This window comes from Sinohyriopsis cumingii, chromosome 17, assembly GCF_028554795.1.
Source record: "Sinohyriopsis cumingii isolate HCF-2022 chromosome 17, ASM2855479v2, whole genome shotgun sequence".
Lineage (NCBI taxonomy): Eukaryota > Metazoa > Mollusca > Bivalvia > Unionida > Unionidae > Sinohyriopsis > Sinohyriopsis cumingii.
This window is the reverse complement of record NC_142977.1, coordinates 20,154,341-20,172,111: the sequence shown is the minus strand read 5'-3', so window position 1 is coordinate 20,172,111 and position 17,771 is coordinate 20,154,341. Positions and strand designations below refer to the sequence as shown.

Below are 17,771 nucleotides of genomic sequence, written 5' to 3'. Positions count from 1 at the left end.
TATTATTCAAAACAATGGTCAGAATTATTATGAAATAACGCAAAGTTAGGACATCCACAATTAAATATTGCACCATCCTAAGCTGACACTATAGAAATCCTGACTTACTGTAATGAAAAGTTAGTGGAAAACTCTTTGTCATTGATTTTATTTATTAAATATGAAAGCTGACAAAATATATCTTATGATAACTAAATTATAAAATAGCAATTGTTATTTACTACATTGTGATTTCAGATAAATGTATATATGTACAAGAACACTGTAATGAATATGTACCATTGGTTTTAAGAGTAACATACAATTTCAACTTGGTATGACTCATGATTATGCTATTTCGTGCAAAAATATTAGGGAGAGTGTGATAAAAAGGCACAGAAAGTCTTCAGAAGTACCTGAAACATAGAAAAAGTGAATTTATTCTTGAAGCTGAATGTTCACAACACATTTATATATAACCATATTTAAAAAATATGCAACTTTCTGGATGAAGTAACATAAGGTCAAGAATTTTCAAAAAGTGACCAAAGAACAATATTAAAAATGGTGGATGGTACATGTGTTGAATGCTTCCTGTGGATTTATTGGAAAAGATGTCATAAAGATGGGCTCATATTTGAAATCTGCTCACTCAAATTAAGCAGAAAACATTCTATTTTTAAAGCAACATATAATTTCAACTTGTGTATGACACAACAATATAGTATTTCATGCAAAAAAAGTTTGGGGGGGGGGGATAAAAAGGCACAGTGGGACTTCTGAATTACCTGGAATATATGAAAAGTAAATATATTCTTAAAGTTGAATGTTCACAAAACATTTCCATATAAAATGTATGTAAAAAATATGCAAATTTCAGCTTAAAATAACAAAAATTGCCAAAGACCAATATTAAAAATGGTGGACGGTACATGTGTTTGAATGCTTCCTATGGATTTATCTGAAAAGATATCATAAAGATGGGCTCCTTTTTAAAATCTGCATACTCAAATTATGCAGAAAACCTTCCATTTTTATATATTCTATAATTATAAAAAAAATCATCCCTTGTTGCTATTAAAAGAAAACATACATACTTTGTTCCCGTTAATGTAGTTGCTTAATTTGAAAGCACTATTTCAGAATTATTTTTTCCTGTGGCATAAAATGAAAACCATCGGCTTTGATTGACCGGTTTAAAATTAAACTATGCTAACTGAATCAATACGACATAGAAGGTCATTAGCAAGAAGTCAGGCACATCCTGTGTCGTCGACAGACCCAGTGAAAAAAAACTTGGACCAAACCAAAAATTATGTTTGATTGGTTGAAACACAAACGGCTGTCCAATCAGATATCGCAAATGTTACTTCAGCCTCCGAGTAAAGCATTATAATGCTTGATTCTTGTTTATTGTTTATTGTTGTATGGTTTAGCGTCATTTTTCAGCACACGATAGGCTATACATGGCTGCCAGTATTAATGGTGGAGGAAGAACCGGGAAAACCGTGCTCCAATCTGATTAAAATCGTATCCTCGCTGTCCTACGTCAAAATCTGGCAACGGCGCTTAGGGGTCATGTTCTAGTGACATTTGATTTAGACAATGAAAAAAAACCAGCTTTCAAAAATCTGAAAATGAATTAAATCGTTAGGCACATATTGCAATACTGTTCAGTCTGTTATGTGTATTATATTTAATTATATCTGATTTAATATATCTTTATTTCAATTTAATTATTTGTCAGTTTTTAAAAGAATTGTTTTTCTTCATTATATGCTATTGTAATGTAAATTGATTCACTAGAGATGATACGTTTTCAGAAAATAGTTTGACCTTGACTGATCGTTTTGTAAACACGAGGTGTTAATATCGGTCCTGACCTTGTTTCAAAATTAGTAGCAACCACGTAAACCAGTTCTATTTTTATTTGTTGTTGTCGAGGTAAACAATTTTGTCTTTATGTTTTATTTCTTAGAGTAAAATGATTGGTTTTCGTCAGGGCCACACTTGGTGTACGTCTATTTTAACAAGTAACGAATTTCTACGAGGTTCTAGAATATGATCACTTTACCCCCTTTTACGTTTTAGAATAAGATATAACCTTTGTTTTGGAGACTTATTCTCAGTAGAAGTTGGGCTCTTAGAATGGAAGCTATATGTTGTGCTGTGTGGAGTAACTTCAAATTACTTGGATTCAAAAGGATTAATTATGTTATTTTCCTGGAAAATACATGTTCTCATATGAACTTACTGAACAAAGACAGTTTCAATAAACATTTTATTTGGATTTCGAACACTGGAGTGATAATTCTTGTTTCTACAAGGAACTGTAGACTTCAACACTACATATTACAGCATACGTCATTGTCTTCCATCTTGGATTCGTCGTCCGGACCAGAACTTGCAATCATTAGAATATTTGTTATAAGAACTACTAACATTTTATTCATGGTTTATTCTTGGATTATTTTGAATTTGATTCTTAAAACCGTAAGTTCATTTGTTTCCATTTTTACAGAATTTTCCCAGGAAAATAAATTATTATATTTTTTTTTCAACGCTTGTTATGTTTCTTGTGTTACTGTTTATTCGAATCTAAACAATTGACATAAGAAGTCTAACAGACACGAACATATAAGACTTCATCTGATTGACAGATAAAATTAACGAGTATGTTAATAACATAAAGTCATCAAAACGTGACCCCTAAGCGGTCGCTGTCAGATCGTCACGTCGGAGAGTGGGTATCTAATATTAATCCGATTGAACCATACATCTGGATCAGAGCTTATCGTCATTCTTCTGTTCCAGCGCGTTCTCCCTGAAATTTTTTATGGTTCCATGTCGACCGTTTTAATTTTCTTTGTGACTAAAATCCTAAAATGTGTCAAAATGGCAAACGTTGATGTAGCTGTGAACATAAATAATAATGAGGAAGAAAAATGAAACTCATGTCTAATAGTGGAAAATCCCCCCCCCCACCAAAAAAAAAAAAAAAATCATAACGTATGAACGCTTGAAAATCATTTGATACGCCTCAGCATATTTCACTTTAACAATTGTCAAACATATTTACTTTTACAAAGGAATTTGTCATTCAAATGTTGTATACATATAAAACAATAATGAAATATAGTATTCTTGAAAGGAGTTATGGGATATCATTACAATTACTAAATTGATTTCTTGGTACCGTATGTACAAGTGTAAAAACAGGGTCCAACTGCAGACTACACAAACTCAAATCTGCAGTCGTTTATTGCGTTGACAGATATGGGTCTATGCAATTCATTATGAGTAAACAGTAGGACAAACACCAAAGACCCTGATCTGCCAGAATAGTATGCAAGTGTGGGAAGGACATTAATTAATAGCTGCGATTACAACCCTGTCTTTTAACAGATATGCCAGGGAGGAGACGTGCCGGAGAAGTATTATTTGGACAGTTCGGAACTTCTGCAGCACATGCAAGAAGCCACCATTCCAAGGGGAGATAAAATCCTCGTTGAATTTGAAGTATCAAGTCCAGGAAGTATCTTAAGGTAAACGATATTTAACAACTTTAAGGACATGACAGAAGCAGAACAGTGAAAAACACTTATAAGAACAGAAGCAACATTGAATTCAGCCATTGTTCTTATTACTGTACACGACAAGATGACATAACATATATGGTATGACATGACTTTGTCATGTCTGTTTTTGCAGTTACGTTTCCAAAACGGCCACTTTTAGATGAATTTATTCAGCATTAAATTCTATTAAATAACCAATTTTCTTCAAAGGTCCTTATTTCAATTCCCAGAAACTATGTACAAAGTCAGTTTTGACTGTTCCAGTTTATATCTTGTCATGTACCGCTCTCCCAAAGAGAGATATCTGGAAAAAGATGAAATATCTCAGTGTATACATGGAACATATCAGTGTGCAGATTTCGCCTATAAACACGAATAAAGGTATGGACTTTGATCACTTATGTTGTGCGTTCTCATTTAATGTATTACTTGTTAGGGGCGTTTTTAAATTTCACTTTACTAAAGTTATTTTTATATCATGTATTGTCCTGTATTTTCTAGGTGGGAATTCAAGACAGAAGATCATGATGTTGGATTTGGTGTCCTCCTTAAAGATGGACAGAAAAATGTTCCCATAGTTCCAGTTAAGCGTGTCAATAGCCATCTTGTGGCAGAGGACGGCAGCATAGTGTGTGATATGGCAGGCACATGTACGCTGCTCTCTCTCTTTTCGTCTATTATTTATTGTCTCTCCCGCGTAAACTTATCAAGAAATAGGTATTGTTTCTCTGGGGTCAGGATAACGGCGACGTGAACGTTGAACGTCTATTAGACTTTTGTCTTCAAGCTATTGACAACTCTGTTACCGTTGGATACATGATATAAAAATGCGTAGGCAAGACGTCACTTTCCGCAGAAACAGATGTTTTAAAAATATTTCTTTATCCTTTATTAAGGAAAACAATTTGTCCTCATTCTTTCAAAATTTAATCCATTCTTATTTAATTGTACTTAGTTTGCTTAATCATACTCAGTCTTGATAGACTCTAGTAGCGGCAATGCCAGATACTATTACGGACATTTGGTTTACTTCACACAGTCAGTATGCATAGTTTTGCATAACCCATCGCAAGTTACCAATCATTTTACATAGTTCTACGTAACACATCACAAGTAACCAATCATTTTACATAGTTCTACGTAACACATCACAAGTAACCAATCCTTTTAGATAGTTTTGCATAACGTATTGCATGCAAGCAATCAATTTTACAAGGCCAATAAAGTTCAAGTGGATTTATTTGGATAATAGTAAATCACAAGAATACATTAATTAATGGACATAGTTTCTACACTAAACATGAAAATTACCACATAAATAAATTATAATTAAATTCATCAAAAATATATTTCGATAGCTATAAACTGGATTTAACTCTTAACTTTTCAAGGAACTTGAAATAATCGAATGTAATTGAATGCCGCTAAATACTAATGGATTCTTTGGAAATTACTTATGTTCAGGATAATGCAGCACATCGACTTGGATAGTATTATTCTTGTGATGAACCATACAGGCGTAGTCGATGAAAGATGTGTATTGATATTGTACTAAATTATTTGTTTGAAAATATGTTCTACATTTTAAAACGTATGTTTCGTTTAATTTATCATTCCACCATATAATATATGAAAATGTTGCATTTGATAGTTTTCATTCACTTTCATTTTCAGTTGTTAGCAGTGCCGGATTTAGACATGGCGAGGCCCTAAGCCATGGGCAACTGTAGAGTCCCTATTTGGTATAAAATAAATTTGAGAGGCCACTTCAGACTGAGTTTAGTCTGTGAATCCTAAGCTATGTCTGGTTTAGCTTATGCCTAAATCCGGCACTGGATGTAAGCATAGATTTTAAGTAACAATAATAGCACCATTAGTTGTTTGAGACATATATTATTCTCTTAGTTTTGTGTCTTAAATGTCTTATCATATAATTATGAAAATGCTACATTCACCTTTTGTCACTATCTCTTGAAATTTCCGTGTTAAATTGCAGATGTTCTAGTGTTTAGCAATAAATTTAGCTGGTTCCGGTGTAAACATGTCCACTATCACGCAGAAGTTTTGCCCCCTGTAGAGGGGAAAGAAATGGATTTAGATGTCATGCAACGAAGAAGGTCAAATGAATATTGTCATCATGCATGTACATTTAGTGGTGTTACATGTACATTTAGTGGTGTTACATACATGCATATTTAGCGATGTTATTTACATGCAAATTTAGTGGTGTTACATACATGTACATTTAGTGGTGTTACATACATGTACATTTAGTGGTGTTACATACATGTAGATTTAGTGGTGTTACATACATGTACATTTAGTGGTGTTACATACATGTAGATTTAGTGGTGTTACATACATGTACATTTAGTGGTGTTACATACATGTACATTTAGTGGTGTTAAATATAGTCTGTGGATGCATGTAGTTATATATTGTGCTTTGCACTTCCCTTTTCACGGCAAGAAGCAAGCGCCAATATTCTTCTGACGAGGCAAACTTTATCATCATGATTGTTTCTATATTCGATTCCTTAAATCATTAAAGCATAACGAATCACTTTACTATGCGCTGGAGAAAAGATTTTTTTTTGTTTCTATAGGTTTTCCATATCTGCTATATATCTTGCCAGCTGGAGGATGAATATTAATATTACTTACAGAAAGTGTGCTTGGCACGTTTTGCGAAATATAATCAATCGGGGGTGGACATTATATATAATACATTGGACTGAAATGTGTGGAAGTTTTGGATACTATCATGCTAGCTGTAATGTAACGGTGAATCAGAGATAATGCTTTTCAAGCCCCTAATCAGAATGGTTGAAATTATATCCCTATGGCTTCGGCGAATTTTAAAATGTAAGATAACATATGGACCTAAATAGTGGTGTGATGTCTTTTATTGTTTGGTTGTAAGCTAATGTTGTTTTGTTATACGTAGCTCTGAACGGACATTGGTATTTTCAAGTGCAAATCACATTATTACCTTTGTTGATAGTATCCAGAAAGTTTATACGACTGTCATCTTTCAATCAATTATCGAATTAAAGAAATTTCAACGAACTGCTATCCAGTCCATTATCAACAACACACCAATGAGAGACGCGGTGTGCTAATGAGATACCGTCATCGACCATGTGTGCTAACAAACGTTGTCAATACAAGTCCATGGGCAGGACGAATGAGGCATCCTTATAAAAACGAACTTGTCAGTTTTGAGTATAAAGTCATCTTCGGCGCTAAGGATAAGACTGAATATTATGGCCTAGACCCATGTATTTTTTTCCATGAATTTCTCCCGGTGTCTATTTTCATACATCTGACTCTTTTGGGCGACATGGATCTGACTCGATACAACTGGTCTCATATTCTTTACATCACGCTATGGGAATATAACATCGCCCCTCCATTTTGAAACCTTTTGCGAGAAGTTTTCTTTAGGTTCTTTGAAGTCGAATGGATGGAGTATGTAGACACGATCAAAGACACTTATAAAATTGAACAGCCCGTGAGAGCCGGCATGTATGCCAGGGGACACATACAGAGCTATAAGAAGATAAATCATAGCGAAAATGAAAGATTTTGTTGAGGTTGGTACCATTCTGGTAAAAAAAATGGGTATGATGCTTCAGTCGCGGTTATATAAAAGGCTGCACCGTGTGTTACCTTATATAAACACAATATTTTCTTCATACAATTTGTGGCAGAGGACCGTTGCTCGCTTGGCGCCGCATAAAATCAAACTAATTAAGTCTCCTCGATCCTGAAACAATGCCTCCTACGACCTTAAAGCGGAACATGGCGGGCATGGCCCCTACAGTCTCCGTACACTAGGAAACCGAGACTATGTAGTTTTCTAGAGAAAGTAAGATGAACCTTAACACCTTTGGTCATTAATCGGAGACTAGCCCCTGAAATTAAGATGTCGGCGAAATTAGTAGGCCGTACAGGTAGGCTCCCCAACACCCTCAATTTTATGCGCTTTCATACTTATTAGAACGGTTATATCACCCAGCGGGGATGTGGTACAAATCCTGTCAACATATGCTTTAGGGTCATCGTCTTTTTGACTTGCAAGCTTCGTCCATAGCTACGATTCTGTTCTCGTTCATGTTTATTGGACCCCACGTGGTTTCTCTTGCTTTTTCTGCTCGATAAAGGGTCAACTGTTAGCAAAGTTACGCACATCGCCAACCGCATCCCGTACCGAGTTCCATGTCTAACGGTTATTAGTTTTAATATATGCAATTGTTATCACGTCTTGAGAATCAGTAGACTCTCCAATACTTACGATTTTATTCGCGTTCATGTTGATAGTACTTTGCATGGGTGCAGTCAAATCCACTCCGGCCTAGTTATAAGTAAATGATTAACGTATACTTTGGTCGAAACATCCTGAAGAAGTACTGGGCCTGCTTATGTTGTAAGTTTACTTTTCCCGTATCCATGTGACCAGTCTTGCACTTACAGCTTTGGTGATAGTTCCCTCATATATTCTAATATGTTGACCGCAGCATTTAAGTGTTATTTCTCACCGCATTAGAGTCCCTAGTAGGAGTTGGCAAGCCCGAGATTCTTTCGGCCGCCATGTTTAGGGCACCGGTTATAAGACTTGGCCACTCGGAGAGCAACTTGTTCATCCGCCTAGAAGACAGCTAGATTGCCTGTCTCTTCCACGCCTGCCGGACAAATCAACAGAGAGGAGAGGTTCATGCCAGTGCCTTCAGATTCCCGACATTATTTGCGAATTCAAATAAGAGGTTTTTACACTATATACCGCCAACTCGATCTTTTTGTGTCACTGGGCGAATCCCTTTTCAAGTCTCTTCTTATTGTGACTGCTAGAAGATATCTACCGTATTGCTACTAACTTCTCGTTTCTAAACGGACCGGAAGGGTCAGCGACAGCGCCACATCCAACAACACGCCGGATGTCTGATTACGACTTAGCACCTTCAGCTCCTGAATGGATGCGTGAACGCAGATTAACTTCTTGTACTTTTCTGGAGAGGGCGAGTTGTAATGGTTAGCGGTATGAGCAGTAGCTCTCTGTCGCGGAGGTTGTTATTGTTGTTATAGGGTTTAACGCCATTTTTCAGCACACGATAGGCTATACATGGTGGCCAGTATTAATGGTGGAGGAAGAACCCGGGAAAACCCCAGAAAGAACCACCAACCCACGAGAAGCTACTGGCAAGCTTTCTCACGTACCCACATTGGCTGAATCCGAGACTCGAACCCACGCAGACAGAGGTGAGAAGGCAGTGATCCGTAACGGAGAGCGCTTTAGACCACTCGGCCACTCGGGGCTCCCTGTCGCGGGGGTAAACAACGAGCTCTGGTGGCGCAGGAGGCCATACCAGTCTTGGTAGAGCAGGCAGGCAGACGTTGCCAGGAACGTCACCCAACGATTTCCGCGGATCTGCAAAGTGTGGAGTTTAATAATGCCGGTCCCGTGCCCTCTGATCCCTAGCATTTGCTCCAATTTGTCTCGCATGTAGACTCCCTTCAAATGCTTCATGTGCCCGGTAAGCCGTATCAGACCAAGATTAGAAAGGACAACGGTGGCTCTGTTATGTGCGTTATTAAACTTTTCTACGAACTTCTTCTTGGTGTAGCTTCGGAGTGGGTGGCCTTTCGGAAAGCACTCGTTTCACGGAGGTGGACATCCAAGGACATGTCTCAGTAGATGTCCTTCGTTTCCACCTCCAACAGCAAACTATAAGTTTTCTGGAGATTGGGCGATTGACATTAAGTACAAGTGTGTTTAGTGGACCACCACGAGGTTGTCCTCAAATATCCTAGGAGACTGAAAGGCTTGGCTAGCTACAACGCATATGAGCTTGTTCTCTCTGCCCTCAGGCCGAAACCGATCATTGTGGACACGCTTCCGCAAATTTCCCAATGTCTTACCAAAGACGGAATTATTTAACTTTTTTTTTTTTGAGTAGGTCTTGTCAAACTAGTTTGTGGCTTTGCTTCAAAGGTATGTATTCCTTTGAATGTACTGTGTAATCGAAGGACTCTGATCATACTATACCAATCGATATATTTTACTGATGTTCATATAAAGGCTGGCTAATCCGGTAGCGAACGACGGACGGCTCTTTTTTTAGCATATTAGATACAAACTTTGTGCAGTCGGTATGATTGCCTCCCAACTTGTCCACCAGATTTCACTAGTAGGTGGATAGGACTCTTTCCTGACAGTCATAACAGCCGTGGGATTCGCCCAACTCTTTGGGATATTCCATGTTAGTTACGAGAAGATAGCCCTTGGGGGCTTTCGGGGGGTATACTACTTAAGCGATTTTAACCTCTTCGGGGTCGGCCTATCGGAAGTCTCTAGTGGGAAGGCATACATACTCGAACAAATAAGCACCCACACCCTTGGCGATCAGTAGGGCAAGATCATGTTTGATATACTGACGGGTTATGCTGAAGTATTTCTATGAACGGTCTTTAACCAACTTGGACACACTGCTCAACTGATAGCTGCCTATAAACTGGAGTAGAACCTAGAGCAAACGTCGTATATTTCTCCATCTTGTAGTGGATGGCCTTATTATCTGCCATTATTAGGTTGCCGTCGTAGTTTAGCAAAATGTGGAATATGACGGTACTTTATTTTTTCTTTACCTGGCTTAGTTGCTCCTGGAGGTTGCAGCTGTTGTTGGCGGATCCTGGATATTAGCCAATAATGTGACTGGTGTCGTACCTGGATGTTACCTAGAAGCTTTTGACAGATGTGATATAGCTTAGCCTTGTTAAACGCTTTAGGTTAGCTAATTCCTCGCGGATTCCTTCCGAACTCGTTTTCTAGGTTTTTTGCAAGTTTGATTAACGCGTCATTTCCTCTGTATATAAATGGGTGGTTTGGTTTTACTGTCGCAGCGTTTGACTATGTAGCCGACTGGCAGTTGTATATGTGTCACAGTATGTAGAATCAATATCGTCCCATTTCACATGTTCACGGGCATTAAAGGGCCTGAGGTCAGCATAGATTACGTATGTTACGGACATCTGACGTAAGTGTTATTCAAAGTATAGTTTATTCTTGCCGGATTCTGGTGGGTATATCCTCGGAGTCTATACCACGGTAGATCTTTTACATCGAGAAGGTTGTCTCGGAGAAGGCTTGGAGGTATCGGGAGCAAACATGCTTACGGTGCACGTATTTGCTTCTACTGTGCACCATTTGTGAAGAACTTGGATACTTTGATCCAGAAGTAGAGTCGTTTTTCGTCTTCGGTAAGTTGCAATAGGTTGGCGGTTGAATAATATCCCTATATTGTAATATGACCTTTAGTTCTATGCATCGCAACCTGTCGGCCGGGTGGCCACGTCCATTCTGTTTCATAGGCATCAAAATAGCCCCCAGTTTCAGCAGGGTCAGTGGTATTACCGCTGGGCATGTACCGTGCAGTAGGTGTTGAATCATTATTCTGAGCACCAACATACACGTGTTTGTTCCTCGTCGAACCATGGTTATTAATGGTATATGATAGACACAATGCATCTCTAATTGGTCATGTTAGTGGTAGTTGCTTGTTACCCACCTCGCCTATGATAGGAACACTTGGACGTCCCTAGTTAATTGTGTTGTTGATAGAGGCTTCTGCATCTTAGAGCATTTTAAACTGAACCATATTTTCAGTGTCCCATGATCATAAACTCGTAGTTCTCCGTCGATACAATTCTCTCTCCCACTAACGATCTAACTCCTTTTCTGGAAGCGTTACGTATTACATATATGGTATATGCGGGTTCGAGTTATTTGATGGGTTTAGGCAGTGAACTAAACTGGGTGTCCGTCATCATATTAAGTACTAATATAATTTGCTCATGTTCCTTTGCGTCAGCAACGATACCAGTATCACATCAGCACGCCTCGTCTCTCTTTGGTGTGTTGTTGATAGTCACCCACCTGATACTATGCTACTGAGACTGCAACCCCTCCCCCCCTAATCTTCTACTCCCTAACTGGACACAGTTCATACTACCCTCTAATTCACCACCATCCTTTTATAACCCCATCAATAGATCCTAGGATCTAGCAAACGTTGCTGCTCTGTGACACCAGCATAAAATTGATGCAAGGTGCGGTGAAACCGCTGAAGCGTTTTGGGGGTCAATCGTGGCCTTCTACCATCTACCCTGCACAAAGGCAATGCAAATTGTGTCATAACTGCTTTATAATCCTACTGCTGTTGCTTTTCAACATGTTTATAACGTACTATGTTGATGAAGAATTAAACCTCGTCTGAAAGAGAATTCGTTTTAATTTTCAAGTGAGTGGCAATGCTTGAATGTTTGGTTACAAAGAAATATATTACTTAGTCGACCGGTACAATCAGAAATAATCATAAAATGCATGTAAAGTTTAACTACAATGTCAGTTAAACTGCATTAGACTAATTTGCAAAGGTCATTTCATCTTCTTACATTTCAGGTAAAAATAATGCCCAAGTTCAACATTTTAACTAATTATTTTTTATTATGAAACAATTTATACCTTGATGAACTCATTATTTCGGTTAAAACCTACAGGTGCTATTTTCACGGTGGTGGCGGGAGTGGGGGTGGAGGTAAATCTTTGCAAGAGTTAAGTTTCCTTCTCTGCGAAAATTTCATTTACGCATATATTCAATGCATCATCGATATGATGGAGTCTATTATTCCTCTAAGACTACTGTTTCTTGTTTTATATTATTCGGATAAATAATAGTTTCTTTTAGAGCTATTGTAGATGTCTTGGTCTTTTATTTGTTTGCTTTGTTTCATTCAGATTATGTCTCTTTAAAGTCATATCCATGTTGATGTAATTTTAAATTTATTGTAAAGAACCGCGAGAAACACAAACTGTACCTGTATGTGTTCAATATAGAATTTTAGTGTCACCGTGCATTCCAGAGAGGTAAAATGGTCAGTGATTTGCATTATGTTTTATACGTTACGGTGATAAATATAAATCCAAGTTTTAATTGTGATCGATACTGCATCGTGAGCTGGAAGCCTGAGTAATAGAAAACATGCACTTTGCAAGCATTTGTTTGTCTTAATTTTATTTTTGTTTTGCAGATCTTCTTTGTTTTGATAATACCTTCAGCTGGACAAGGTCAAAGAAAATCTATTACCTGGGAGAGGTGATCGTTTCGGATGAGGACATTACATCAGAGATCAGAAACCTCGTTTCTAAAGGTGACTGGAAGACTTTGGAGGAAAAATTTGAGACTACACACCTCTAGAAAAAATCTCATTGTAAAATCTTGACGATGCAAAAAAAAGATTACATAGTTTCGCATAGCGTATTATTAGTTCATGCAGAAAATAGCAACGTGTCCTCTGAGTAATATTAATAATAACATGTGAGCAAAGTCTCGTCCAAGATGAGTACATTTATAACACATAGATAAACTATACAAAAAAAGGAATACGTCGATCGCTTTAAATATAGGAAATTAGTTTAATATATTTTTTTTTGGCTTGTTTGTTTTAACAACACGTTCATGGGCATAATTCCTATATCTCGTTCAAAATCCAGTAAACAAATGAATGCAGCGTTTGCCTGTATATGAAAGGCGGTCGCAACTGTTTAGATCAAGAACTGCCATTGCTTAACACACCGACATCAGGGTCTACTCTGTTCGTGTACTGGATTGCACAGCAGACCAAAAATTTCCTTCCTTAAATTGAGTTGTCTTTCTTATTTCCTTATTGGTAACAATTATTCTTGCACTAAAAATTCACCAGGCATCAAATATCTTTTAATTTCTTGAGAAACGTCTTGATCATATCAGATGAAAAATTGGGGAACTCCTCAACTCTTTTCTCAAGAATAAAACGGGCTCCCATTTGTATCATTTAAATGGGGGTTCTTTCAATGTTTTTCTTTTAAATCGATCTTTCCAAAGTCTTCCTCTAAAACAAGCAGCATTATTGTCAGAAGTATAATAAGAAAAATAATGTGAAATTGCAACCTGAGGAGAAATTTTGGAAAAGTTAGACCCAATCCTTAGATTACAAAGAATGCTTACACTCATACTCAAATCAAAGTTATGACATTTAATTGGTCAATGATTTTTATTTTACGTAAGCCAATCAGACATCAGAATTTTGAGTTGAGACTTTATTTGAGTATGTAATATTGTGTGTCATCTCTGGATATGGCCAGGATATCATGCAACTAGGAGCTTGAGTCTGAGATTGAGTTTTCAACGACGAATGAGTACTAACATTATAAAACGTAAAGGTTTTGTGATTGGCTGACTTAAATCACAAGCTCAAATTCAGGCAAACTGTATGATTTCCAGGCAAGGCACCGTATGCACGAAACTGTCCCAGTACAAGACTGAACATAGGCTCAAAGCTCCGTAACAAACATTTATGCTTGAAATCCATACAGATCGCAGAAAAATCGACACTTATGGACTTTCTAGAAGTTAAAATAATGCCAAGGTTACCGTGATTCAAACTTTACTCATAGTTCTGTGCACGTACTATATTAGTACATACGGTACTTTCCGACCTGAAGATATCACCCTGTTCGAAAACGCCAAAAAGATTCGAATAGTGTTCTGCGGATTAGTTTAGATTAAGTCGATGTAAAATATCTGCCGGATATAAAGGTGCCGTCATGAAGCGAAGATTTATTCTTACTATAGCAGTTCGTATGAAAGAGTTAAACAGATACTGCCTTAGGTTTGTTTCAGGTGGATTGGTGTTCAATTATTTTTTCTCAAACATTTTGTGTACAGTGACTAAAACATACAATTGTATCACTGTAATTGGAAAATCGTCAATTATTTGAACTGTATCATTAGACATCGTTCAAAAGTTTGAAGTGAAAGATTATTTGTGAACTATGTATTTCAGTGCACTTCGGACCATCATATGATCTGTAATTGTGATTGTATCAATTTGTTATTGAAAAAACAACGCGGAAACATTATTTCAGCTTCGGATTAGTAACGGAAAGGGTTTCGGTGCTGGCGCACCATTGCAACACATACCCAAACTTTGTATTTTTTTTTTTTAAACGTTGAACCATATTTAATGTTGATTATAGTCTTTTGTAGAAATATAAAGTAGAATGTCGATATTGGTTGTCTTTGTATCCTACAGCCTTTGGTTTAAGTGTATAGGATCTTCATAAAACGTGTTTACCATCCATTGCATCCTGAATCTCCCTACCCTTTCTAGGTGGGCAACTTCATTCAGCATGCACTTCACTAAATTCGTTTGCCTTAAGAACACGACGTCTTTCTACTTATGTTTTTGTTCTCTTTTTGCATAATGCATTGTATGAAAAGTTTCTTGTTTGGTTCTTAGAAATCGCGTATATCACTGTATTACCATACTTTTTATTTCTTAACATACTTATATGAATAAATGTAAAGCATTATTATATGAGATTCAATGTTTTTTGTCCGATATAATTCAATTTTATGCATGTTTTTCGCTTATATATCAATCTTAATATTGTTAATACATGTTTCTTTGTAATTTCGGTCATGAAAATGTATATTTCATTGAAATACATCAGTTGATTTATGAATGCTTTGATACTGCGATACTGATCAAATGAAATTCTCTAACTTGTACGTTGCGATAATGGAACAAATACAAATAAGCGCTGCAAATAAATATAACAATTCAGTGTAGCGAAGAAATAGTTTCTACAAAGATGTTTCTAAATCGAAACATGATTATGTGTAACATGAATTGTTTTGTGTCTAGTTATTTTCAAACATATAATATTCAACTGTAGGTAGTCTATTTCATACTTATAAAATTGAGGGACTTGTTGTTTAAGCTAAGCATAGTGTCCATGAATGTTTATGATGAAGAGTATTTATAAAATATGATGTACCTGTCAGAAGTGAGGTCATACAGGGGGTTTGGGGGAAAACAAAAGAATGTAGACTGTTTTAAGGGGCAAAAAATATATTTTATTTGGGTATGAATGTGATAAAGTACATACACGTTAATTGTAGAAATGGGAATTGACTTTTATTTGGGATCAATAAACAAAATTCACTATCTTCAATGGAAAAGGGACCAATACTCCCACCCCACCCCGAATCTTAAGGCACCTGACTTATTCTGATTTTTCCCAACAGTTAACATTTCTGAATCAGAAACTACTGATGTTAGACACTTGTATTCTTTCTCAAACATCCTGTGTAATACTGCCACAAATGTTCCACATTGGACTTGTTTCTGACATCTATCTATGAAAGTGGTAAAATAATGGATTCGGTGACATTTAGCGTCGAATATATTAGAATGAGATATATATAGCAGATGAGTTATCCTATGTACACAGAAAAGACTGTTCATTATTTTCTTTGATACAACGTTTCTTATATTCGGAATACATTTTAGTTAGGACCTTGCTGGGTAATTTATACGTTATGTCAAAGCTTAAATGCCGCGACTAAGGTCATAACTAATATCATTCCAAAGGATTTGTTTTGACGTTCCATTGTTACATTGCTTGATTGGTTATCGCATTTGATTTGTGTGGTCCGCCTGATTCAAATTAGCTCAGCATTGACTTTTTATCACGTGATGTGCCTAAGTCAGATTAAGTATGACGGTCGTTTAAATAAAAAAGCGATATTATCACTCGTCATTCATAATCCACAAATAACAACGGTTTAACAAAGGCGCCAGGAATTAATGACATATCATACGTAATCGAAACATTGGACTCATGGGTTGCTGGTTCAGTGTTATTAAATCATTAATACATGACAAAAAATAACTTTGTTTTTAATACTTTTTATTATGTAGTTTAGCAACATCCCTTATCTATCATTATCTGTCTGTATGTTGACTGGGGACAGAGATAAGCTAAATTTCTCGTGTTTATTTTTGGATTCTGGCTGTTGTGTGAAAACATTCCGGTCAGAAAAGAAAAATAATGTCTTAGACTCAAAGCTATATGCGCATTTGCATGTCATTGAAATAAACATACCTTCAGAACATCTCCGATTAATAGAAAACAGACGACAATTGACTATCGACAGCTGCAGGGAGGGCGAACAGACAAATGGTCGAAATACGTCCAAATGTCGAAAATAAGCCTTCCTACAAATGATCGAAAAATAGAAAGCGTCGACAAAATTTTTAAAAAGCGTCGACACTTTACTGAGACAATCTCTCCGGAATTTTTCCAATTAATATTACTCCAATGTCGTTGGTGATTTTTTTCTAGTTTATTATGCACGCGCTTTACGCAATTACGTCAACTTGAGGTTGCGCCCTCCCTGCTGTTATTAATTTATCCAAATATTTTATCGAGACCTACACGATATCTGGATTTAGGATCATGCAAATGTATCGTTATACATCCGTGTGGAGTAGCTGCGCTCGTGAAAAGAAATTTCTAAACTTATTTATAGCCATATCTCCGCTACACCAAGTTTGATGAATATTTCGCAACGTATGAGTATCGACTCCATTAAACACAACTAAAATATTACAGCTATCCCTGATTACTTTTGGTATTTGTGTATACCGTTGTGTTACATATATCACATCAGTGTTTTTATATCTTCCTCGAGAAAATATTCTAGCTGGATTTGATTGTTTGTCCAGCATCACATCATCGTACACGACTAAATTATTAACAACTCCATCTAGATCATCTACGGATGGTGCTTCATCAATATCGGTTATAAATTCAATAACATTATCATCCAGTAATCGTGCATTTTCATTAAAATCTTTAAGCACATCGTAGCATCTCTGATCAACAACTGATGGCGCCACCAAATACAACTTATCCCATTTTAGCCATCTCATTATTAAATTAAGTAACAATTGTGTCTTACCTGATCCAGATGGACACATTATAATCATTCTGATGAAATTCGCTAACGCTGGATGATGCTTGACCGGTTCTTGTTTTCTTGTCGCAGTGAAATCAGTTATATCCATATTATATAAATACATGAATCTATATTGTTTACGCTGTAGAACTAAAACCCCAACTAATGATCTATCCACGGTTACAACAAAAAATGCGAGAATAACATGTGGTGGAAAATGTGCAGTATGTAACAGAAAATTTTTTTTTTTTACCTAAAAGAGATGCTAAATTAATGTCAAAGTTCCCAGAAACTCCGTGGGCTAAATACCAAGGAGAAAAACATCTACCAGGATATAATTATTGCGGTCATGGTACTCGACTTGATATCAG

At 36.6% G+C, this 17,771-nt stretch overlaps 1 protein-coding gene across 2 annotated transcripts in view; it reads left to right on the top strand.

Annotated features, from left to right (window-relative positions):
* Positions 1-14,969, top strand: part of LOC149777878 (retinal-binding protein-like) — a 49,172-nt gene extending 34,203 nt beyond the window's left edge. For both annotated transcript variants that reach the window (XM_089938979.1, XM_089938978.1), the window contains exons 11-13: positions 3,385-3,524; positions 4,059-4,207; positions 12,644-14,969. In XM_089938979.1, the coding sequence (XP_089795105.1) occupies positions 3,385-3,524; positions 4,059-4,207; positions 12,644-12,810 (456 nt within the window). In that variant the 3' untranslated portion in view covers positions 12,811-14,969. The remainder of the gene's footprint in view (positions 1-3,384; positions 3,525-4,058; positions 4,208-12,643) is intronic.
* Positions 14,970-17,771: the final 2,802 nt, after the last annotated feature.